Below are 24,581 nucleotides of genomic sequence, written 5' to 3'. Positions count from 1 at the left end.
ACAGTAGTCCACTGCTCTACCTATATCTGTGTAGTCAAATATACTGTCCATCCATACCTGTGGTGCATTTAAGTTTTGCGCAATAGTAGGAGGACAGTGCATAATTTTGCTGACCACCAGTATATAATATATAGCAGTACGGTACAGTAGTCTACTGCTCTACCTACCTCTGTGTCGTCAAGTATACTATCCATCCATACCTGTGGTGCATTTTAGTTGTTGTGCGCAGTATATATAGTAGGAGGACAGTGCATAATTTTGCTAACCACTAGTATAAAATATATAGCAGTACAGTACAGTAGTCCACTGCTCTACCTACATCTGTGTCGTCAAGTATACTATCCATCCATACCTGTGGTGCATTTAAGTTTTGCACAGTATATATAGTAGGAGGACAGTGCATAATTTTGCTGACCACCAGTATATAACATATAGCAGTACGGTACAGTAGTCCACTGCTCTACCTACCTCTGTGTCGTCAAGTATACTATCCATCCATACCTGTGGTGCATTTTAGTTGTTGTGCGCAGTATATATAGTAGGAGGACAGTGCATAATTTTGCTGACCACCAGTATATAATATATAGCAGTACGGTACAGTAGGCCATTGCTATTGATATATTACTGGCATATAATTCCACACATTAAAAAATGGAAAACAAAAATGTGGAGGGTAAAATAGGGAAAGATAAAGATCCACTTCCACCTCATGCTGAAGCTGCTGCCACTAGTCATGGCTGAGACGATAAAATGCCATCAACGTCATTTGCCAAGGCCGATGCCCAATGTCATAGTAGAGAGCATGTAAAATCCAAAAAACAAAAGTTCAGTAAAATGACCCAAAAATCTAAATTAAAAGCGTCTGAGGAGCAGCGTAAACTTGCCAATATGCCATTTACGACACGGAGTGGCAAGGAACGGCTGAGACCCTGGCCTATGTTCATGGCTAGTGGTTCAGCTTCACATGAGGTTGGAAGCACTCATCCTCTCGCTAGAAAAATGAAAAGACTTAAGCTGGCAAAAGCACAACAAAGAACTGTGCGTACTTCTAAATCACAAATCCCCAAGGAGAGTCCAATTGTGTCGGTTGCGATGCCTGACCTTCCCAACACTGGACGGGAAGAGGTGGCGCCTTCCACCATTTGCACACCCCCTGCAAGTGCTGGAAGGAGCACCCGCAGTCCAGTTCCTGATAGTCAAATTGAAGATGTCACTGTTGAAGTACACAAGGATGAGGATATGGGTGTTGCTGGCGCTGAGGAGGAAATTGACAAGGAGGATTCTGATGGTGAGGTGGTTTGTTTAAGTCAGATACCATGGGAGACACCTGTTGTCCGTGGGACCAATATGGCCATTGACATGCCTGGTCAAATGACAAAAAAAATCACCTCTTCGGTGTGGAATTATTTCAACAGAAATGCGGACAACTGGTGTCAAGCCGTATGTTGCCTTTGTCAAGCTGTAATAAGTAGGGGTAAGGACGTTAACCACCTCGGAACATCCTCCCTTATACATCACCTGGAGCGCATTCATCAGAAGTCATTGACAAGTTCAAAAACTTTGGGTGACAGCGGAAGCAGTCCACTGCCAACTAAATCCCTTCCTCTTGTAACCAAGCTCCTGCAAACCACACCACCAACTCCCTCAGTGTCAATTTCCTCCTTAGACAGGAAAGCCAATAGTCCTGCAGGCCATGCCACTGTCAAGTCTGACGAGTCCTCTCCTGCCTGGGATTCCTCCGATGCATCCTTGAGTGTAACGCCTACTGCTGCTGGCGCTGCTGTTGTTGCTGCTGGGAGTCGATCGTCATCCCAGAGGGGAAGTCGGAAGACCACTTGTACTACTTCCAGTAAGCAATTGACTGTCCAACAGTACTTTGCGAGGAAGATGAAATATCACAGCAGTCATCCTGCTGCAAAGCGGATAACTCAGGCCTTGGCAGCCTGGGCGGTGTTAAACATGTTTCCGGTATCCACCGTTAATTCACAGGAAACTAGAGATTTGCTTGAGGTACTGTGTCCCCGGTACCAAATACCATCTAGGTTCCATTTCTCTAGGCAGGCGATACCGAGAATGTACACAGACCTATGTACTCCTATGTATTATTGCTCATTTAAAGGGCATGAGGGTGTCCTCTTTATTCAATATGGGCATTCATGATCCTGGCCTTGGGAAAAACAAACAAAAAACTACAGATGAAAAAACACCAATTGCTTTTTATGGAGCCCCACTGCAAATGACTCAGAAGTGGCAATGCACTTCTTTTTAGACAGCAAGGATTACTAAATTAGGAAAAGGGGAATCCCATCTGTAGTTCACTGAAGAGCTATGCTGATAGCATAAAATACCCCCTACAGTGTTAATCGCTGAAAATGCACATTTTGTTACTATAGCAAAGTCACAGGCATCTTAATATACGAATGATTCTGCATATATCATGCATATTGTATATTTATTTTACAGAATTTAAGCTTGCTGTACATTTTTTGGTATAAATTGCATTCATCTCAGAATCTCCACATAATCTCCTAAAGCCTTCCAGCTGTGGCATTGAAATGGTTAATTGGTTGCTTTTGTATGTGAAAAAAAAAAAAAGGTATAATCAGCAATTGTTTTTTTCTTTGACATTTCAATTATTCCCTTTCACTTTAGTTGGTACTCTTCACATGGCAAGAGAAATCTTAGGTACACCAATGTCTCTGCCCCCTCCCTTGATCCGCACACACACATTCCTCCTGAGTGTGCAATACATGTAACAACACAAATAAGACACTAATACAAACAAAAGAGAAAAAAGAACCCAGGCTTGTAATGGAAATGAAATAAACTAAACATAAACATTATTATTATTATTATTATTATTATTATTATCCTATTATTTATTTATATGGTGCCACAAGGGATCCGCAGCGCCCATTACACAGTACATAATCAAATGAGCAAACAAGAAAACAGCACTTACAGTACAAGAAACATACAATGTGTCACTGATTTCTTCCTTTTGACTGTTCGCCACGTATCAGGTGTTTCACTGCTGGCCTGCCATCAGTGTGTACTTCTTGTGTAGAAATGATTCAGTAGTCACTGGTCAATAGACTTCTAGTAGGCACCACTGTTCTGGTAAGGGGTCCGCTGCTGCTGCCTCAGGGTAGGGGGGGGTGTCTGTAGCAGTTCTGGGCAAACTGCACATAAGAGTGCCAAGACCATCCCCCAATGGAACACGAAAAATTATGGGGACTTCTTCCTCTCCCTGTCTCCTTATATCTCTTTGTAATGCTTTCCACTCTGCTGTACTGTGCTGTATATGTTCCAGAAAGTGCTCTTTCTCCAATAATTGTCAGACACTTCACCCCCATCCAATGACTGTCCCGGCACTGCTCACACCTTCAAAACTGTCCCACACTTCTCACCCTATCAAAACTACCCGTAAACTGCTTACCCCTCCAAAACTGCCATGACTTCTACCCCCTTCCAAAACTGCCCCAACACTGCTCCCACTTCATATATTGCCTCATCATTGCTGCTCCACTAAATACTGCTCACTACTGCTCCCACCAACCCCAAATGCAGCCCAAACTCTGCTCCCACTTCACATACTGCCCTAAAACTGATGACCCTAAACTAATTGCCACAAAACGTAGCTGAAATTAGCAGTACATATCAACAGTGCCAGTTGGCTCCCTAGACAGTTTGGGCCTCTACATTGTTTAATAATGATTTCTATAAATGTATAAATGGATATGTAGGTCTATAAAATAATGTTACATTTTTTTTTAAATAGAGTATTTTTATTTTGAAGGAGAACAGTTTGTACACAGAAAATGCATAGCAGGAACATAACATGTACAGCATGACATGGTATCTTTGGAAAAAACAACATTCACTTTTGGCATAACATCTTACCATGCCGATGGCACAGGAGCGTGTATGTACACACAGTTATTTATATCTAATAAACTTGCATATTCCGTACATTTATGTAAACAAAAACCTCATTAGACTTTTTTCCCATTAAAACATTTACAAACAACCAACCGAAAAGAAAAACCCTCAAAGAAAAAAAAAAGGGGGAAGAAGAGACACAAAGGAAAAACTAACACTCTAAGCTTTACCCTGTCTACCAGAGCACAGAACTACCCTCCCATTCATAACACATCGGGTGAGAAGGAAGCATATAGCACAAAATTGCAAATTAGCGAATCAAGGGCCTGATAGTATCCCTACAGCCATTAAGTTGCAGGGTCTGGGAGGGAGTATATGGATTCCGTCCATGGAGACCAAATTCTTTCAAATTTAGCAGAGGCATTGTGTTTCATATAAATGTATCGTTCCTTAAAAACAGTGTCGTTTACTAGTACTTTAAGAGCAGGCAATGAAGGGCCACTGGGGGCCATCCATAGCCTCGCGATGCACACCTTCGTCAAGGCGCATATATTGCGAGCATATAGGCCTTCTGGACTGGATATGAAATCAGAGCATCCCACCCCCAGAATACAAAATTGTGGGGTAAGCATGGCGTCCGCCACTCCTGTGTTCCCCAGAATCGACCTGTCCTCCGACCAGAAGGCCTGCAGCAGCGGGCAGACCCAAATAAGGTGCCAAAAAGTACCCACAGCCACCCTACATTTAGGGCAGTCACCCGATCGACCCTCTCCGAATCTAGCCAGTCTAACCGGGGTCATATACATTCTATGCAAAAGGAAATATTGTATTTGTTGATACCTAATAGATTTGGTAACCGTGCTCGGATTTTCCAAAGCAAGGGTCCAGTCCTCTTCAGTTATGGGGCCCAGATCCGCCTCCCATTTGCCACGGAGATGTGTCAAAGGGTCTATATGGAGTTTAGCGAGAAGATAACCATAAGCAAGGGAAATCATCTTAGCTCGACCCAGCATACTTACAAAGGTCTTAATGGGAAATGGAAGGATCTTAGGGGGAGAACTAGCGAATTGGGACTGTAGAGCATGTCTAAGTTGAAGGTACAGTATCTAAAAAAGTAGGAGTTAGGTAAGTCAAACTCATCCTTTAATTGTTGGAAGGATTTAAGTGTAGTATCTGTATAGAGGTGAGATATGGAAACCACTGATTTAGGGGCCCAAACCTCCCTCCCCTCGAGCGCATGCAGTTCAGGGAGCCATTTAGAATACCAGAGGGGGGTGTCTGGGTCCAATCCATCAAATTTCAAATGTCCCTTAGGGCCTGCCAAACCTTCATGGCCTGATATATAATTGGGGGAAGAAACCGGGCCATGCTCCCACTCAACAACACCTGCAGGGGAGATAGGTCAGGGAAGTAACATTGAATAAACACTCATTGTAGAGAAGTGACGCCAGTATCCTGCACCCATGCACTAATCTGAGTCAGCTGAGCGGTGTAATAATACATTTGAAAATTTGGTAAGGCCAGACCACCGTCGCAGCGCAGCCTGGTGAGAGTAGTCAGCTGTATTCTAGGACGTTTGTTAGCCCATATTAAAGAAGATAAAACACTATTCAATTTCCCAAAGAAGGATGGACGAATATACAGAGGGGATTGAAGAATAATATTCAGAATCTTAGGTAATATTATCATTTTAACAAGGCTGACCCTGCCAGATACAGTCAATGGAAGTTTACACCAAGTCCTAGATTTACGAGCAACCTGTTGCATGATCGGATCGAGATTCAGAGGTATAAAGTCAGAGGGGTCGTTGGTTACCTGAATCCCGAGATATTTAAATGTCGCCATCCAACATAGTGGCAAGGAAATTTTAGGAACAACGGGGGGGGGGGGGGGGGGGGGGGGAGTGCCTGAATACGCACCGAACTCCTCGATCAATTGCAACAAAGTAGGCATAGACCTGGTGTAATCTTGCAAAAACAACAGCATGTCGTCAGCGTAAAGAGCAATCTTATCCTCCCGAGGGCCGGTATGGATTCCCACGATACCCGGTTGCAACCTTATCAGACAGGCTAAGGGCTCGATGGCCAGGGCAAACAAAGTGGGGGATAGAGGGCAGCCCTGTCTGGTTCCGCGAGACAGGCGGAATGAGGGAAAGATATAGACGTTTACTGAGAACCTGGCAGTCGGGTGCTGGTAGACTAGTTTAGTCCATTTTATAAAATTAGGCCCGAAGCCCATACAAGTCATGACTTCCCATAGATATGGCCATTCAATACTGTCAAATACCTTGGCGGCATCCAGCAAGACCACTACCGAGTCGGAGGGAAAATCATGTGGGACTTGTAAGATGGTATATAATCTACGCAAGTTAATAGAAGTGGACATCCCTGGCATAAAGCCGGTCTGGTCAGGGTGGATAATGGAGGTAATTACAGTGTTAAGCCGAACTGCTAAAATTTTTGCCAGGATCTTAGCATCGGTGGGAATCAAAGAGAGATCGATCTATAGGATTCCGGGGACCTAGGGTCCTTTCCGGGCTTCGGGATCACTATAATAATCGCCTCCGACATAGAGGGGGGGGGGGGGGGGGTCATTATTAACAAATATATCAGAATACAGGGCGTGAAGCCTGGGACCAAAAAAATCAATATGGGTCTTAAACACTTCAGAGGGGATGCCGTCACACCCCGGTGCCTTGCCATTGGGAGACAGACCAATAGCCGCCGTCACCTCCTCCAGTATCAAAGGTGCCTCCAACACTTCAGAGACCTCAGAGGAGAGTGTGGGTAAGGGAATATTTCTCAAATAAGTGGAGAGGTCTGATGCCGAGCATACTAACTGTGAACTATAGACCTCAGCATAGTAAGAATGAAATAACTGTGCAATGTCCGGCGTGGTGTTTACAAGGGAGCCATCGCTGCCGGACATCTGGGTAATCGTAGAGCCAGGGCGGTCGCAGTGTATCAGTCGAGCCAGCAGGCTACGAGGCCTGTCACCCTGCATATACATGTTAGTAGCCTGAAATAGAAGCGAGCGCAAGTTTTTATCAGACAAATGAGCCACCCATGCTGACTGGGCCACCAACCAGCGTGCCTTCAGTGCAGGGGTACCATCCACCAGGTAGCGGGACTCCAGATCTCTGGCGTCACTCTCAAGGGCTCGCTCCCTCTCCCTGCAGGATATCTTATGAGCAGATATTCGTTTAATATACGTACCCCTTAAAAAGGCCTTAAATGAATCCCAGACCGCTGTTCCCGGGGCCGATCCCAAATTATCATTAAAATACCCTCCCCACTGAGTCACCTGGTCAGAGCAGTCGCCCATTTGTACCAGCCAGGAAGGGTGCAGTTTCCAATAAGATTGTCCCCTCTGGCTCACCATAGCAAGAGTCAACATCATAGGGGAGTGGTCAGCAATACCTCGGGCCTCGTACTGGACATCAACTACCCTGGGGAGAAGAACGGGAGACAGTAGGATCAGGGCGATTCTGGAAAACGAGCCATGCGTGCCGGAGAAGCATGAAAACTGACTAGTTGTAGGGTGCCGAAACCTCCACACATCCACCCACTGCAAATTATTCAGAAAATCAGCAAATTTAGTAGGACCAGAGCCCACCCCAGCAGCCTGCAGAGAGCGCCACCTGTCTAATGCCAAATTCATAACATTATTAAAGTCACCCAAGCAGATCACCGGGGTACATGGAGAGGAGGCTATGAATGAAGCTGCCTGTTGTAACAGATCATACGAAAAGGGGGGGGGGGGGGGGGAAATAAACCGCCAGAATGTAATAGGGTTGGGAACTCAGCTTGCAGTCAAGGAACACAAAACGACCATACTGGTCAGTCTTGACCGACACCAGCTCAAAGTGTACTGACTTTCTTATCAGAACCGACACACCCCTGGAAGAGGAGGAATGAGAAGCATGATAGGCCCAACCCACCCAGGGTCTTCTAAGTGACAACAACCTAATCCCCTCCAAGTGAGTCTCGCAGAGACATGCAACATCTGGGCCATATTTCCGAAGTGTAGTCAAGACTAAGGAACGTTTTATCTTATTATTCAAACCTCGAACATTCCATGTCAGAAACTTCAAATTAGCCATAATCCAGGTAGGGTTCTATGTAGTACAGTAAATAAACATCCCAGCAAATATACCTGGAAGTCGTCAGTAAAGGCAAGAACCGTGCTCATTTTACTTAATCCCTGAAACGCAATCCACAGTATCCAATGCATCAAATATACTTCCCACATCAAAGAAAATAAACATAAAAACAAATTCAAACACAAGAAAAATAACAAACTATAGAAAGAAAAAAACATGCAGAAGAAACAGCAACGAACTGTTTGCTGACATCCCCCCCCCCCCCCTCCCCGTACACCACACCTAACTTCGGCATACTTATATCCCAAACAAGCAATCCTAACTCCCAAGGGCTAAATTCTCAGCAAAACCCTTAACCAAAATCAAGTGAGCAAGGGAAAGAAAAGTCCTGAGCCACCAAAGCCAAGGGGGGGCTCCCTGGACAATGGGTGGAGACCTCTGGTGAGCCCAAACAAACCATAAGCAATGCAGGACATCAGTCCGGGGCCAGCTGGCGAGCACCTGGTGCATATCTGTCCAGCCATTGGGCCGCCTCTCTAGGGGAATTAAAGAACTTGGTTTCCCCGTCCGCCACCACCCGGAGCCGAGAAGGGAACAGCATAGAGTAGGAGAGGTTCAGGTCCCTGAGGCGCCTCTTAATAGGTATAAACTGGGCTCGGTCTTTCTGGACGTCCGCGGCAAATTCAGGGTAAGCTGACACGGTAACCCCATTCCTGACAAGGGGGCCTTTCGTGCGTCCCAGACGGAGGGCCGAGTCACGATCTTTATAATATAGAAATTTGGCAATGAAGGTGCGTGGAGGAGCGCCAGGAGGTAGAGGACGGGATGGTATCCGGTGTGCACGCTCCACCGTAAACTGTGCCGTGAAGGATTCAGCGCCGTACATTTCCTTTAGCCACGATTCAAGGAAGTCCTCAGGCTGAGAGCCCTCCTCCCTCTCCGGCAGGCCCACAAATCGCACATTATTTCTACGTAGCCGACCCTCCATGTCTAATAGCTTGGATTGAAGGGAAGAAACTTGCTGGGTCACCACGGATACGGATTGTTTCATAGGGCCGCACATATCCTCCAGATTCGAGACACGGGTTTCCGCCTTACCCACTCTCTCTCGTATGCGCTGGACATCCTGGCGAAGCAAGGATAGATCACACTGTACTTTCTCCATCTTATCCGACAGACACTGTTCTGTCCCTGCAATGGCCTCCAGCACTTGTTGAAGGGATGGAGCTGAGGGTGTGGTAGGGGAGTCAGCAGCTGCCGCAGACGGGGAATAGGAGTGAGACGGAGAGGCCCCCTGAGAAGAGGCCTGCAAGGCCCGGGGGTTAGGTGGATTAGGTTGTCTGACAAACCTCTCCAACTTAGCCGCAGCCGTGCGCTGGCCATCCCGAACCATGACGGACAAAAGGTAGTGACAATCACTCCAGCAAATTCACAGGTCAGAAGCGTAAAAAGGAGGCAACAGTAGTGGAGTCTTAAGCTTTCAGTGTGTAGGAATGTAGCCACAGCTGGCCGTCAAAGTAGTAGGCAAATATAAAGGAGGGTACAGGCAGCGTCCCAGAATATAGGTGAAAGCAGGAGCAATGTAATAGTCGGTATGTAAAATGAGAGCAGGTGAAGTCAGCCTTCAGTGTGGTCCCAGAAGGCAGAATCCACTCACCGGACACAGAAAAACAGGCCAGACAGCCCTTGGATGCAGATATCCCTTCCAGGCTAGGATGACAGTCCAAAGCAGTGGGGCCATCTGTGCAGCTGTTGTTAAAATGGCCGCCGGTCTCACAGTGCCCTCACCCCTTCTCCAGGAATGCCTGCGTTCCCTCCGGGAGTCAGGGCCCCGAATCGCAGCCTGTCAGGAGGAGGAGGGCCAGCCGCCTTCCCCCCGCCGCTCCGCGGTGACAGCGGCCCGCCGCTCGAGCTCCGGGCGCAACGCGGCCAGGAGCCGCCAAAATTGAGGCCGGGGATCCGGAGGAGGCACAGGCCGCAGAACCGGAAGTGCGCCGCCGCGACTGTACGGACCTCGGGGAGAGCGGAGAAGGACGCCTGCCTGTGCCCCGCAGTGTGGGGAGAGGAAGCAGGCTAGTCAGGCACACCAGAGGGGGTCAGGATTGTGTTGCAGGATAAATCAGCTAGGGAGCTCCCGGGACCTGCTGCCTACTCCTGTGCTGCCGTGGCCACGCCCCCAAAATAATGTTAATTTAACCCAAATCCTATGTATCCCTGTTGACAGCCCTGTGCGCCTCCCCTCCCCCTCTTTGCTTCATGTTGCATCAATGGCTGGGCGTGTGGGGCGATCCCCAGAGCACATGTTTGCTCCAGGATCCAAAGCTCCATGCTACACCTCTTAGCAGTGGACGGTGTTGCCTGCAGCTTGGACTATTCGGCCATGCTGCATGCTTGCTACTGTGCTGCTCCTGTGCCTATTAGGTTACTGCGTCGACATAGACCAAGAAGGGTTGAGTCTATTTTCCCTTCGTGCAAAGGACCCCAATGTGACATCAGGTGAGGGCGGATGTTCTTTTCTTCCCTTACAGCATGTTTAGGTTTTCTCCAATCTCCATTTATTGTAGGACATTTTGTTTTATTTATGCTGCATAGTACCCTCATGGGCTCACTTCGCTCGCCATGCTTCGGGCACGCTTTGCCCACCACAGGTTACTATTCCAAATAGTTGGTGACATTGACCAAGTGTATTATGGGAAAGGTCCTCTCCATGAGGGGAAACTAGATGCTGCAACATTGCACATCATGACGTTGTCATGTCAACACTGATCACTATGGCGCATGCACAGCCACAGCGCTCTATAGAGAGACTGAAGTAACCAGGGAGAGGGGTGGATGGGTTTACCTGAGATTTTTTATTTCTTTTGTTTTACTAAGTATTGCACCAGCTGGCCGGCCAGGACCCTGTATATTGTCACAGTCTCCAGCCGCGACTTAAACCCCGTGCCCCGTCCTTTACCCTCCCGGCCGCTTCACTGTTTCAGCCGCTGCATGCGGCTCTCCAGAAGTCGCAGGACCTCCTGCGTCTGAGTCGCCGGCTGAGGATGATCCTCTGTGTCTGGAATGGCCGCAGCCTTCAGACGGGAACCTCTTGCAGTTACAGACACCATCTTCTTCCTGCTTCTTCTGTGCTGATTCTGGACACTTCGTCTCCAGCAGTGATCACCTGACTCCAGCCTCCAATCACTGACCTCCTCAGGGTATAAAGCCCACAGGACTTTGTTGTTCAGATCGCCAGAACTTTGAGTAATTCCTCTGGACTAGTACTCTTAGTGCATGTGCCCCCGCCTGCTCCTGGTTTTCCAGCTCAGTTCATTACACCATTTCCATCCGGTTCTGCTGCTCCGGTTTCAGCCCGGATTATTACTTCATTTCCACCTGGTTCTGCACCTGCTGATTTCAGCCCGGATAATCCTGCCAGTTCCAGTCCGGTTCCTATCCGGTTTCAGCCCGGTCGCCATCGGGGTTCCAGTCAGGGTACCAGCCAGTTCCAGTCTGGTCATCATCCGATTCCAGTCCGGTTCCAGTCCGGTCCCCATCCGGTTCCAGTCCGGTGACCAATTGGTTCCAGTCCGGTCACCTGTCGTTTCCAGTCCGATCACCAACCGGTTTTAGTCCGGTCACCATTCAGCTCCAGTCCGGTCACCTGTCGGTTCCAGTCCAGTCTCAGCATTACTCCTATGAGGAGAAACTACCTGCGACCTCCCGACCAACATCAAACCTACACCAATTCCTAAAGCCTAATTAGATACAGCTTCAAGTTCAGCTAATTCCGTGACATACAGTATATAAATATAATGTGGCTGGCGCCGCGGCTCCAGAGAGTTTTGGATCCATCCAGACTCAGGTGTCACCTCTGTAGCCCCTATCGCTGGGCCTGACTCTTCACAGCTGCAGTTGCTACTAGGATTTGTCATAACCCAGTCTCGGAGACCTAAGTAGGTAGATGTGCAAACTGTAACTGAAATCCTTTCTATTACCCAATAAAATAACTTGATTCATTAATTAACCATCACCATTAACATGGTAACTAAAATTTAATTTTTAGGTTGTGATTGGAATATCAAAGATCACATTTTTTACGCAGTAAACATAGCCTGTAACGTGGCAGTTATCACTCTCCACTTTATCACTTTTCAAGGCTTAGTGACTGCATTCGACGCAATATCGGGACAATTTCCCTTGAAGCTCACCTTGAGATAAATCACATCGAAAGTGCTTTTTTTGTGCATTCGATGCGCATACAATTCTGCGATTTATCGCATGCCCCTTACGACCAGAAATTGGGTGGCATCGGATGAACGAATGTGAGCGCATCGCATGCTGACCAAAGCACACCAGATTTATCTGCAAGATTTCTAAAAATGTAATTAGAGGGCTGGCCTATCTGGGGGATATATAAACAGGCAGCCATGTTAACTCTGTGCACTTCTGTTTACTTTGTGACAAGAGAAGTTTGGTTTATACCTGCTGCTCGTTCCACATTGCTATCTACCGTGAACTGCTTTGTTCTGCTTGCATTACAAAGTGTTTCTATACTGTTGTGTGTCTGTAGAGATGGATTCTACTCGCTATCACGCTCTCATGTGCTACTCTGTGCTGAAGATGAGGGGAGACAGGGAGGGGGCCCAGCAAAGGCGGAGGCAGAGATCTTGCTGGACAAAGGAGTGGCTGCTTAAGTGGCCTACTCATTCCTACATGCCCCTCCTGGGTGAGATCAGGGACAACAACCCGGATGACTACCGCTGTGTCTGGTGACCCCCCTCATACAGAAGTGGGATACCAAATGGCGGGTTCCTATCCCTGCTGAGGAGAGGCTCGTGGTTTCCTCCGCGGTTCCTTGCTACTGGACAGTCGTTTGAGGAGCTGAAGTTTGGGACCTGTATCTCTGTGCAGGCTTTGGGACACATCATACTTGAAACCTGCAAGGCTATTATCAAAGTGCTTCAGTATAAGTACTGCAAGGTAAGAAAATTACACCACACATTGCTTGTCGTGTAACAAAATGTTTTATTTCGCAATTTTGTAGAAAAAATTAGCTTTTTATTTCAAGACATCATTTTATTAAATATGTGGCCAACATGGTTAAACTTTAGCAAACAGTATACATTTTCATAATGCAGCACGCGTGCATCATTACATTTATGAAAAAAAAAAAGCTATATATAGAGAAAAATGTGGTGCATACTGATACTACGCCATAGGGTGGCACCGCAGCCAGGGGCACAATGCACACATGCAACTTGGGGTAGGAAGATGGGTCCCCGGTACCATCAACCTGCACCAAGTTGCATATGTGCATTGTGCCCCTGTTAGCAGTGCCATTCAATGCCGTAGTATCAGAATGCACCACATCTGTTGTTATATATAGCAGGGGCAGCATTACATTTGTGGAACATAAAAAAAATTCCATATGTATCAAAATATAACTATTTTTATAAATTTGCAGCCAACATGGCTGAAACTTTTTCAAACAGTCTCTTTATAGTAGCATCTGGTGCAGTATGAGATATGGTGGTAGTGGCACATGATTTCAGACTATACCGTGAGAAGGAGTGCCTGTGAGTGACTGAACAAATAGAAGAGAGGGATTGCCTATAACCGCCTGGTGGAGTAGTCAAAGCCCACCTTCTTAGCGGACACTGTGGCCTGGGACTGGAAAAATATTGCAAATTTACAACCTCTCAATACACACCTGAAGGTAGGTGCAGATTGAGGTTCCCCGGAACCAACAACCTGCTCCTAGCAGCATGTGTGTATTGTGCTCCTGAAAGCGGTGCCCCCCTGTGACAATAAGAATAGCGGAGGGGATGGTGGATGTGTGACTGGCTTTGGAAGGGTAGCTGGTTTTTGGAGGAGATTGGATAGTGGGGGAAGGGTGGGTGGATGGGGGTGGGTGTTGACAATAACGGGAAGGGTGGCTGGTTTGATGAGGAGGGGTTTGAGGAGGATGGAAAGTGGAGGAGGGGTAGGTGGATGGGTTCTGCGGTTGCGGACAACCGGAATGGTAGCTGGGATGCGGAGGAGGATGGGTACTGGAGGAAGAGTAGGTGGGTGGTGAACTGAAGGTCAATGGGAGATGAGGAGCAGGTGCTTGAGGTTCTGGCCCATGAACGTCCCACTCTGGTGTCAGTTGTGCTGTGAGTGTTTGTACAAAACCTGTGACACCAGGCGCTGGCACTCTACTTGCTGCTGCTCGGAAACCTTACACATGGTTTTGCTAACATATGACACAAAGTCATCAAATTCATCAGGTTTCCGGAGCAGCTGTGAACGGGCCTCCACAAATTTTGTTTTCTGTGGCTTCCTCCTGGAACCCTGTAGCTGTGGAGATTTCGGTTCCTCTGGTGATGTGTTTTTGAGGTCAGGGGTACGGCTGGGGTCTTCAGGTGTCTGTAGGGTAAAAAAAACATATTTAGTAAATATTCAAACATTTTTTTTTCTTTTACAGTTTTCCATTCATCTGCCGCCTGTGGAGCAAACAAAGAATGGCTTGGGATTTGTGTTCGTGGCAGATGAGGCCTTCACACATAATGAAGCCCTACCCGCAAAGAGTCCTGAACCAAGATAGGTGCATTTTCAACTACCGCCTTTCTACGGCCCGTCGGGTTGTTGAGAATGCATTTGACATTCTCAGCAACCGGTTCAGGATCTTCCACAAACCCATCAACATAAGGCTGGACAAAATTGACTGTGTAGTAACAGCACGCTGTATACTGCACAACATGCTCCGACACAAGGCCACGAGGCAAATGCCTTTTCTCCCAGCAGGACCGGAAGACCCCAACCAGCCAGTGGTAACAGTGCCGATTTCCTTGGTGGGACCATCTGCAGTAACTTCACGCGGCACTGCAAGGGCAAAAGAGGTCCGGGAAAAATATAATTTATTTTTCAATTGTGAAGGAGCTGTGGCATGGCAGGAGGAATATATTAGATAATAACAATTAAAAAGCAACTTACCTCTTCGGCCTCCTCCACATCGAGACTTCCCTCCTCGCACTCTGCCATCACCACTAGGTACTCCTTAGCTGACCATTTCTCCAGGAGGAAGTTTAGTTCTTTGTAGTACCACAGCTGCGGCACATACACCTTGTCTGCACCGGCCCCTGACCTCTTGGACTCCTCCACCTTGTGGTTCTCTTTTACAAAGACTGTCCGTATATTGGCAATTTTCTTCCGGACCCAGGCCACCGAGGCAGCAAAGTAGGTGGGATTCGAGTACTTCACCATGCGGTTATAAGCAGCCTCCCTCTTCTGTTTGTTGCTGTAGTCTGGTGAGAACGTCAGCCATAGACACTCCTCCTCGCGGTACAGGCTGATAAAGCCCAATAGGAAATCACGGGTCTCATAGGACACCTGCAGAATGCAAAAAAAAGAAAATGAATAAACATGAAAAAGTTCCATTATTCTGGTTACAGAACATTTTTTTTCTAGTATTATTCTGGTTAAATAAAGTTTGTTTTCTAGTTACTGCTGTGAGTTAATATGTTGTGATAATACATTGGTGTGCAGGGTGCAGCAGCATAATGGTGGGCTGTGGCTTGCATTGGGACAGCATAATGGTGTTTAGGGCGCGGCCAGGGGCTTGCAGTGGTGCAGTATTTTGGGCAGTGGACCAGTAAATGGTGGGTGCAGCAGCATAATGGTGGCTTGCAGTGGCACAGTATAATGACATTTAGGACGCGGCCAGGGGCTTGCAGTGGTGCAGCATTTTGGGCAGGGGGACAGTAAATGGTGGGTGCAGCAGCATAATGGTAGCTTGCAGTGGCGCAGTATGATGGTGTGGTGTTTAGGGCGCGGGCAGTGTTGGTAAAACATCATAATAGTCATTGGTGGCCAGTGGTGTAGCCTGCCTACCTTGTGCGCTGCTTGGGAGCTCAGCAGCGTGCTTACAGCCTCCTCTCCAGTCATGTGCACAGTGGGGGGAAGAGGAGTGGCCAGGAAGTCGGCTCCTGTCTTCACATATCGCACATCGCAGTGTGATAAATCGAAAGTGGTAAAAAACAGCATGCGATCGCACCGCGATTCGACAAATATTAAGTGAAGCACATACTATCTTGAGACACGAGATTAGACCGGCGTGCCCACGCATCGCGTCGCATGGTACCTAAAATGTGCATACAATCCTTCGATTTATCTCACAGATGCGGTCGAAATCGAAGGATTGTACCTAATATCTCACAAGTGTGTGGGCTACATAAGGTTGATATTCTGATTTATTACTGCAGATTAATGGCAGTTGAGAATATTTAAAAAAAAAATATCTTATGTTGTATAATATAGTTTATTATTCCAGTGTTGCATAAATATTAACGGTATGTTTCAATTTTTTTTTTTTTAGGAACGTCTTTTAATGAGCCTTTTACCTAGAAATGTTGCCATGGAAATGAAGGAAGATTTTCTGAAGCCACCTGAGAGAATTTTCCATAAGATTTACATTCAAAGACATGACAATGTTAGGTAAGACTGACATTTAAGAGTAAAATATTTTAAAAGGGAAATTCTGATTACAAATATAGTGACATGTAGTGACATTCATATTCAAACATATAACAAAGGTGACAGTGTGGATGATAAAAAGTGTCAGTTGTGTAACAAGACAGCAGTGTGCTGACCCCTTGAGTGCATGACCTCATGAGGCGGCAGGGCTAGCAACACTGGGAAGTACAGCACTGCCTGGAGTGTCCTGAGGATGGTCCGAACAACTATACAGAATGTAGGGTGCATCCGAAGGACATTCAGGGCGTCACTGAGGCAGCAATCCTGGCAGCAGGGTGCTGTTCCAGGCACCATGCTAGCTAGAGGTAAGGGCTGTAAGGCAGCGATGGTACTGCCCCTAGAGCCCTGAGCTATATGCATTGACACCACTCACACACCCCTAGTTACAGCCCTGATTTCAGTTGTATGTAATAGTATTTAAGAAAATGTTTTATAATGAAAACATTTTTTTAACACTACACAATAAGTAGCCTATGGTCATTTTGTCTGTGTGCTTCTTCAGCAAGGGTTTATTTATTGGACCATTCTGTAAAGTGGAATAATCCATAGCGCATACTCCAGACTATAAGGGTGAGATTCAAATGATATATCACACCCAATTTCCTTTCTAAAATGCCTCTAAACTACTCTCTCTAACCTCCTCTCTTGGCCTCTCCCAATGGACTGACTCCCCTACTCATCAGGAGGGCCACTGCCTTGATCTTGTATTCACCAGACTATGCTCTGTTTCTGAAATCACTAACACTCCTTTCCCTCTCTCAGATCACAACCTTATCACCTGCATGCTCTCCTCCATTACTTCAAACTCAATGTCCCTAAAGTTTACAAGGACACCTCTTACCCGCAGAAATATTAACGCTATTAATTTTCAACAACTGTCTACCTCTCTGCAACCACTGCTCTCACCAATTTCTACATTCACCTCTCCTGAGACTGCTGTGTCACACCTTAAACAAACTCTAGAAACAGCACTTGATGAAGTGGCTCCAGCTACCCATCACACTCCACGTAGACTTAGATGTCAACCGTGGCACTCTAAATACACTAGACACTTACAAAAACTCTCACGTAAAGTAGAACTCCAGTGGCGTAACTCTCGTAGTTAAAGTGACTTTCTTACATATAAGACCACCTACCACTCTTATCGTATTGCTCTGCACACTGCCAAACAAACATATTTTCAATCTCTCATCTCTGCTCAAGCCTCTAACCCCAAGCGACTTTTTAATACATTTAAATCACTTCTTGTCCCTCCCTCACCTAACCCACCAGCCACTGTCAGTGCGCAAGATCTTGCTTCCTATTTCAAGGATAAGATTGACAAGATCCGAAATGAAATGGTATGCTCTTCCACAGCAAGTGACCTGCTCAATTCCCTGCCTGAACCCTCTAACACCTTCTCTTCCTTTGATCCTACAAATGAAGATGAAGTATCTGCACTCTTTTCATCTGCCTACTCTAATACCTCTTCCCTTGACTCTATACCCTCACAAATTAGTAAAGCTCTGTCTACTGTGCTCATCCCAACCTTAACGAAAATCTGTAATCTCTCCCTGTCTACTGGTATCTTTCCTTCTCTATAGAAGCATGCAGTGATTACTCCCTTTCAGAAAAAACAAAACTCTGACCCGAACTTTCTCTCTAACTACCGTCCCATCTCTCAGCTCCCATGCCCCTCCAAGCTACTTGAGAAACTTGCCTACACTCGCCTCACACACTTTCTTAACTCACACAGCCTACTGGACCCACTTCAGTCAGGATTTCGTGCCCAACACTCCACAGAGACAGCACTGACTAAGGTAGTGAATGATTTGGTCACTGCTAAATCTAAAGGACATTACTCTCTACTTATTCTTCTTGATCTCTCTGCTGCTTTTGACACTGTTGACCACTCTCTTCTCATACAAACACTACAATCCCTAGGTATTCAGGACACAACCCTTTCTTGGTTCTCATCCTACCTATCTAATTGCTCCTTCAGTGTTCGTTTCTCTGATTCCACCTCTTCTTCGCTACCTCTGTCAGTTGGAGTACCGCAAGGCTCAGTCTTAGGTCCTCTGCTTTTCTCTATCTATACCACATCTCTTGGCAAACTAATCAAATCTTTCGGATTTCAGTACCATCTGTATACAGATGATACTCAAATCTACCTATCCTCCCCTGATTTGTCACCATCTGTATTGGCCCGTGTCACTGAATGCCTTTCTGCCATTTCATCTTAGATGACATCTCGCCACCTCACACTTAATATTTCCAAATCAGAATTAATTATATTTCCACCGGCCACTGTTGAGAACTCGGCAATAATCCCTACCCCACAAGCTCGCTGCCTAGGTATCATTCTTGACTCTGAACTGTCCTTTGTTCCCCACATTCAATCTGTCTCAAGATCATGTTACATACATCTAAAAAACATATCCAAAATACGACCATATCCTTCACAAGACACAGCAAAAACTCTAATCCATGCTCTCATTGTCTCCCGCTTTGATTATTGTAATAGTCTCCTGACCGGTCTTCCCAAACATAGGCTCTCACCACTACAATCCATTTTGAATGCAGCTGCGAGGCTAATCTTCCTCGCCAGACGTTCATCGTCTGCAGATCCACTCTGTCAGTCCCTCCATTGGTTACCGGTATTCTACCGTATTAAATATAAAATACTTTTACTCACATACAAGGCTATTAACCAAACTGCACCAACATACATCTCTTCACTCATCTCAAAATATCTCCCTACTTGACCTCTCCGCTCTGCACAAGATCTACGTCTCTCATCCACACGCATTACTTGTTCACACTCAAAATTACAGGACTTTATCCGGGCTTCACCCACTCTGTGGAATGCCCTCCCACGCACAGTAAGACTCGCCTCTAGTCTCCAAACCTTTAAACATTCACTGAAAACTCACCTCTTCAGACAAGCCTATCAAATTCCAGACCCACCCACATAACCTTCAGTGCTTCCCTATTATTATTATTATTATTATTATTATTATCCTTTATTTATATGGCGCCACAAGGGTTCCGCAGCGCCCAATTACAGAGTACAAATGCACATAAAAAATAGGAAAACAGTGACTTACAGTTGAATACAATATAGGACAAGTACAGGGCAACTAAGCATAACTACACCAGTAAACATAGAGCTAAGTTCCAGGTGGTCAAAAAACTGTGGGATCTGGGCAGTTGAGGTTTATTAAAGTAAGAAAAGTATAAGCACATGAGGGAAGAGGGCCCTACTCGTGAGCGCTTACATTCTAAGGGGAGGGGTAGACAGACAGGGATGACACAGATGGGGTACATAGAGAGCGTGGAACAGAGGCTTATGTTGAGATTTGGCTAGGTTTGGTAAAGAAATGGGTCTTAAGAGCCCGTTTGAAGTTTTGTAGAGAGGTGGAGAGTCTGAGGGGGAGAGGTAAAGAATTCCAGAGAAAGGGAGCAGCACGTGAAAAATCTTGGAGATAGGAGTGGGAGGAAGTAATCAGAAGACAGGAGAGTCGGCGTGCATTAGCAGAGCGAAGAGGACGGGTGGGAGAGTAAAGGGAGATAAGGTCAGAGATGTAGATGGGAGAGGAGTGGGTGAGGGCTTTGTAAGTGAGTGTGAGAAGTTTGAATTGGATTCTGAAAGGGAAGGGAAGCCAGTGGAGGGCCTGTAGGAGAGGGGAGGTAGACGTAGTGCGTTTGGTGAGGAAGATGAGCCGGGCAGCAGCATTGAGGATAGATTGGAGTGGAGAGAGGTAATTGTCAGGGAGGCCAGTTAAGAGGAGATTACAGTAGTCCAGTCTGGAAATAATCAGTGAGTGAATAAGGATCTTAGTGGCATCCTGGGTGAGAAAAGGTCTGATTCTAGAAATGTTTTTGAGATGAAAATGACAGGTTTGTGAGAGGTGCTGAATGTGCAGTTTGAAGGAGAGGGAGGAGTCAAGGATTACGCCAAGACAGCGTACTTGGGGGCTAGGGGAGATAGTCGTGCCATCAATGGATAATGAGATTGTGGGAGGTGAGGCTGTGCGGGAGGGTGGGAAGATGATCAGCTCAGTCTTAGACATGTTGAGTTTAAGAAAGCGCTGAGACATCCAGGAAGAGATAGCAGAAAGACAGTTTGAGGTACGAGTGAGGAGAGCCATGGAGAGATCAGGGGAGGAGAGGTAGATTTGAGTGTCATCAGCATAGAGGTGGTATTGGAAGTTAAAAGAACTAATGAGTTCACCTAAAGAGGACGTATAGAGAGAGAAAAGGAGAGGACCAAGAACAGAGCCTTGGGGGACACCAACAGTTAGTGGAAGTGGGGGGGAGGTAGCATCATGAGAGGAGACAGAGAAGGAACGATCAGAGAGGTAGGAGGACAGCCAGGAGAGGGCAGTATCACGCAGACCAAGAGAGTGAAGGATTTGCAGAAGGAGAGGGTGGTCCACAGTGTCAAAAGCAGCAGAGAGGTCAAGAAGAATAAGCAGAGAGTAGTGGCCCTTAGATTTGGCTGCATGGAGGTCATTGCAGACTTTTGTGAGGGCAGTTTCAGTGGAGTGGAGAGAACGGAAACCAGACTGGAATGGGTCAAGCAGTGAGTGAGAGGAAAGAAAGGCAGTGAGGCGATTATAGACAATACGCTCAAGAAGTTTGGAGGCAAAGGGGAGGAGAGAGATGGGTCGATAGTTGGAGAGAGTGTTAGGATCAAGGGTAGGTTTTTTAAGAATAGGGGAGACAAGAGCATGCTTGAAGGCAGAGGGGACAGTGCCTGATGAAAGGGAGAGATTGAGAAGGTGGGCAAGATGGGAACAGGCAGAAGGGGAGAGGTAACGGAGGAGGTGGGAGGGGATAGGGTCGAGCGGGGAGGTTGTGGGGGGGGAGGAACGGATGAGGGCCATGACTTCCTCGCCAGATACATGGGAGAAAGATGTCAGAGTTGGTAAGAGGGAAGGGGAGGGGTGGCAAGGGATGGGTGGTGGCTGGTTGCTGGTCTGGTGGGAAGTGATATCCTGACGTATGGAGTCAATCTTGGATGTGAAATAAGTGGCAAAGTCAAGAGCAGACAATGAGGAAGGGAGAGGAGGTGGTGGTGGGCAGAGGAGGGAATTAACAGTGGCAAAGAGGCGCCGGGGGTTGGAAGACTGTGTAGAAATAAGGATTTTGAAGTATGATTGTTTAGCAAGGGAAAGGGCAGTACTGAAGGATGAGAGCATGAATTTGAAATGGAGGAAGTCTGCTTTAGAGCGTGATTTCCTCCACTGTCGCTCGGCAGTACGTGAGCATTTTTGTAGGTATCTGGTGCATTTGGTGTGCCAGGGTTGAGGTGTTGATCTGCGAGGGTGAATAGTGGTTGGCGGAGCAACAGAGTCAAGGGCAGAAGTAAGAGATGCATTGTATAGGGATGTGGCTTGTTCAGGGCATGTGAGAGAGAGAAGAGGAGAGAAAAGGGAGTCAAACAGGGAGGACAGGGATGAGGTGTCAATAGCCTCAATGTTACGCTTCGTGATGGTAGCCTTAGGAGGGAGAGATGGGGAAGCAGAGATAGATAAGTTGAAAGAGAGCAAGTGGTGGTCAGAGAGGGGAAAAGGGGAATTGGAGAAATCAGAAATATCACAGCGGTGAGTGAAAACCATATCCAGTGAGCTCCCGTTCACATGGGAGGGTGAGGTGGTCCACTGGGAGAGACCAAGTGAAGAGGTGAGGTTAAGGAGTTTAGAGGCAGGTGATTTTGTGGGGTTATCGATAGGGATGTTGAAATCACCTAGAATAATGGAGGGAATGTCAGAAGAGAGGAAGTGAGGTAGCCAGGAAGCAAAGTTGTCGAGGAATTTGGAGGAAATGCCAGGTGGACGGTAAATTACAGCAACTCGAAGATTAGTAGGTTGGTAGAGGCGTAATGCATGGACCTCAAATGTAGAGAATGTAAGAAAAGGTTCTGGAGGTATAAGTTGGTATGTGTAGCTTGAGGGTAAAAGGATCCCAACACCACCCCCATGGCGACCCCCGGGTCGGGGGGTGTGTGAGAATGTGAGGCCCCCAGCAGAAAGAGCAGCAGGAGAAGTGGTGTCATGAGGAGTAATCCAGGTTTCTGTAATGGCCAGGAGATGCAGGGAGTTGGAAATGAAAAGGTCATGAGTGGGGGCCAGTTTGTTGCAAATAGATCTGGCATTCCAGAGTGCACAAGATAGGGGGTATGAGTTTGTGGGAGAGATGTGAATGAGATTATCAGGATTGCTGTAGCGTTGAGGTAGGAGTAATTTGGAAGGAGAGGATAAAGAGGTTGTGATGATGGTGCTGGGGCCTTGGCTAGGAAGGGAGACTGCATGCGTGAGACAGGGAGGGAGTGCAGTTTGATACTGGTGGAGGAGAGGTGAGGAGACAGGCAGAGGAGGGAGAGAGCAGGGTTGAGTGGTGGGGTATAAATGGTGTGAAGGGGCAGAAGTGAATTGCAATGGGGAAACAGAAGAGGGGTAGGGAGGCAGACAGAGGAGAGGAGAGAGGATGAGATGTAGGAGACTGGGAGAGAGGGATAGAGGTGGTAACAGGGGACAGAATAAAGGATTAGAAGGACAATGAGTAATGGGGGTTGCCAGCCTGGCCATAGTGTGGATGGTGTGTAAACTGGTAGTAAAATGAGAATAGGAGGAGGAGTGGTGGCTGTATGAGAGAGCAGTGAAGTTTGCTGAAAGAAATACGATTTGCAAGTATTTAAAATGATGTTAATATCTACAGATTACCAGTAAATCAAATATTTGTTGATGTTAGATGGAAAATTACACAGTGTTGGCAAACCACAAGTCAGTGTTACTTCATCAAATATGCTTCTCAATTAAACATTTGTTTTTCAGGTATTTGCAGGGTCAGAGTAAAAGTTGTATTGCAGGTTTTTTTGCAGAAAGTGAATGTTTAGTTTCCGGGTAAGTGAGGTTTGGAGAATAATAGGTGTGTACATACATTTGTAGCTGCAGTTCAAGTTTTGGTGGATTGTGATGATTTATTTGCTTTTGTTTGGAGTTTCCATGCAGTTTTCGTCCAGTTAAAGTCCACTATAAGTCCCAGACGAATCCCTTTATTTTCTCCCTTTGAGATCTTTCCCACACAATGATTCAGCTACGCTAATTCAGCTAAACTACACACTAATATAAAGCCCAAACATGTGTATGTAAGCTCATTGATTGATTGGACCCTCCCCTAGCCCATCACCCATTTGGAGCAATAAAACTTAAACAAACAAATGATGTGTAGGGATGAAACCATTACACATTCCCCAAATAACTACAAATAAAACTTGAATAAATCTGCTAATATTTAATACACTAGTGACTAGAGATACCTATGGCTAGGCATTCAGGATATTCCTATATGATAATTAGCAGACTCAGTACAGCTTGCTGGGCAGTGTTGTTCCACTAGACATACCTATGGCTAGGCATTCAGGATATTCCTATATGATAATTAGCAGACTCAGTACAGCTTGCTGGGCAGTGTTGTTCCACTAGACATACCTGGTAAGAGAACAATGAGATATGAGGTTACTTCATAGTTCATGCAAATTGATCACAAAAGTAGTCCAGTATAAGTCCCAGACGAATCCCTTAGAGATTTTCTCCCTTTGAGATCTTTCCCTCACAAATCCCACAACCTATCTAATTACATCCTCTGTACAGTATTCATAACATCACATATTTTGTCTTTCTTTAGTCTCACACCCTCCTGACACTTGGCTAACTTTGTGGGGTATCATCATACAACCCATTAAGAACCTAGCAATCCGGTGGACCATTATGCAATAGGTAGCATCTATCCTTGTGTATCTATGCCTATTTCCCTATAGATTGTAAGCTTGCGTGCAGGACCTTCCTACCTCTATGTCTGTCTGTTTTTACCCAGTTTTGTTCTATTACTGTTGTTCTAATTATAAAGCGCAACGGAATATGCTGCGCTATATAAGAAACTGTTAATAAATAAATAAATAAATAAGGAGGGCGAAATCAATGTTCTTCACTGTTAACATGAAAGGGGATGCAGTTAAGATGCTGTCTGTTAGTATGTAGTCAGAATACCGACACCAGAATCCCGACACTGGAATCCTGACGCCTGTCAGAATGCTGACACCAGAATTTGCCACCAG

General features: G+C 46.3%; 1 protein-coding gene across 1 annotated transcript in view; it reads left to right on the top strand.

Annotated features, from left to right (window-relative positions):
* ADCY1 (adenylate cyclase 1) overlaps positions 1–24,581 on the top strand; it is an 879,311-nt gene that overhangs the window by 334,975 nt on the left and 519,755 nt on the right. The window contains exon 3 of the mRNA XM_063922700.1: positions 16,323–16,441. Coding sequence (XP_063778770.1) covers positions 16,323–16,441 — 119 coding nt within the window. The remainder of the gene's footprint in view (positions 1–16,322; positions 16,442–24,581) is intronic.

This window comes from Pseudophryne corroboree, chromosome 5 (genome assembly GCF_028390025.1).
Source record: "Pseudophryne corroboree isolate aPseCor3 chromosome 5, aPseCor3.hap2, whole genome shotgun sequence".
In the NCBI taxonomy this organism is placed as follows: Eukaryota; Metazoa; Chordata; class Amphibia; order Anura; family Myobatrachidae; genus Pseudophryne; species Pseudophryne corroboree.
This window is presented reverse-complemented; position numbering and strand designations above follow the sequence as displayed.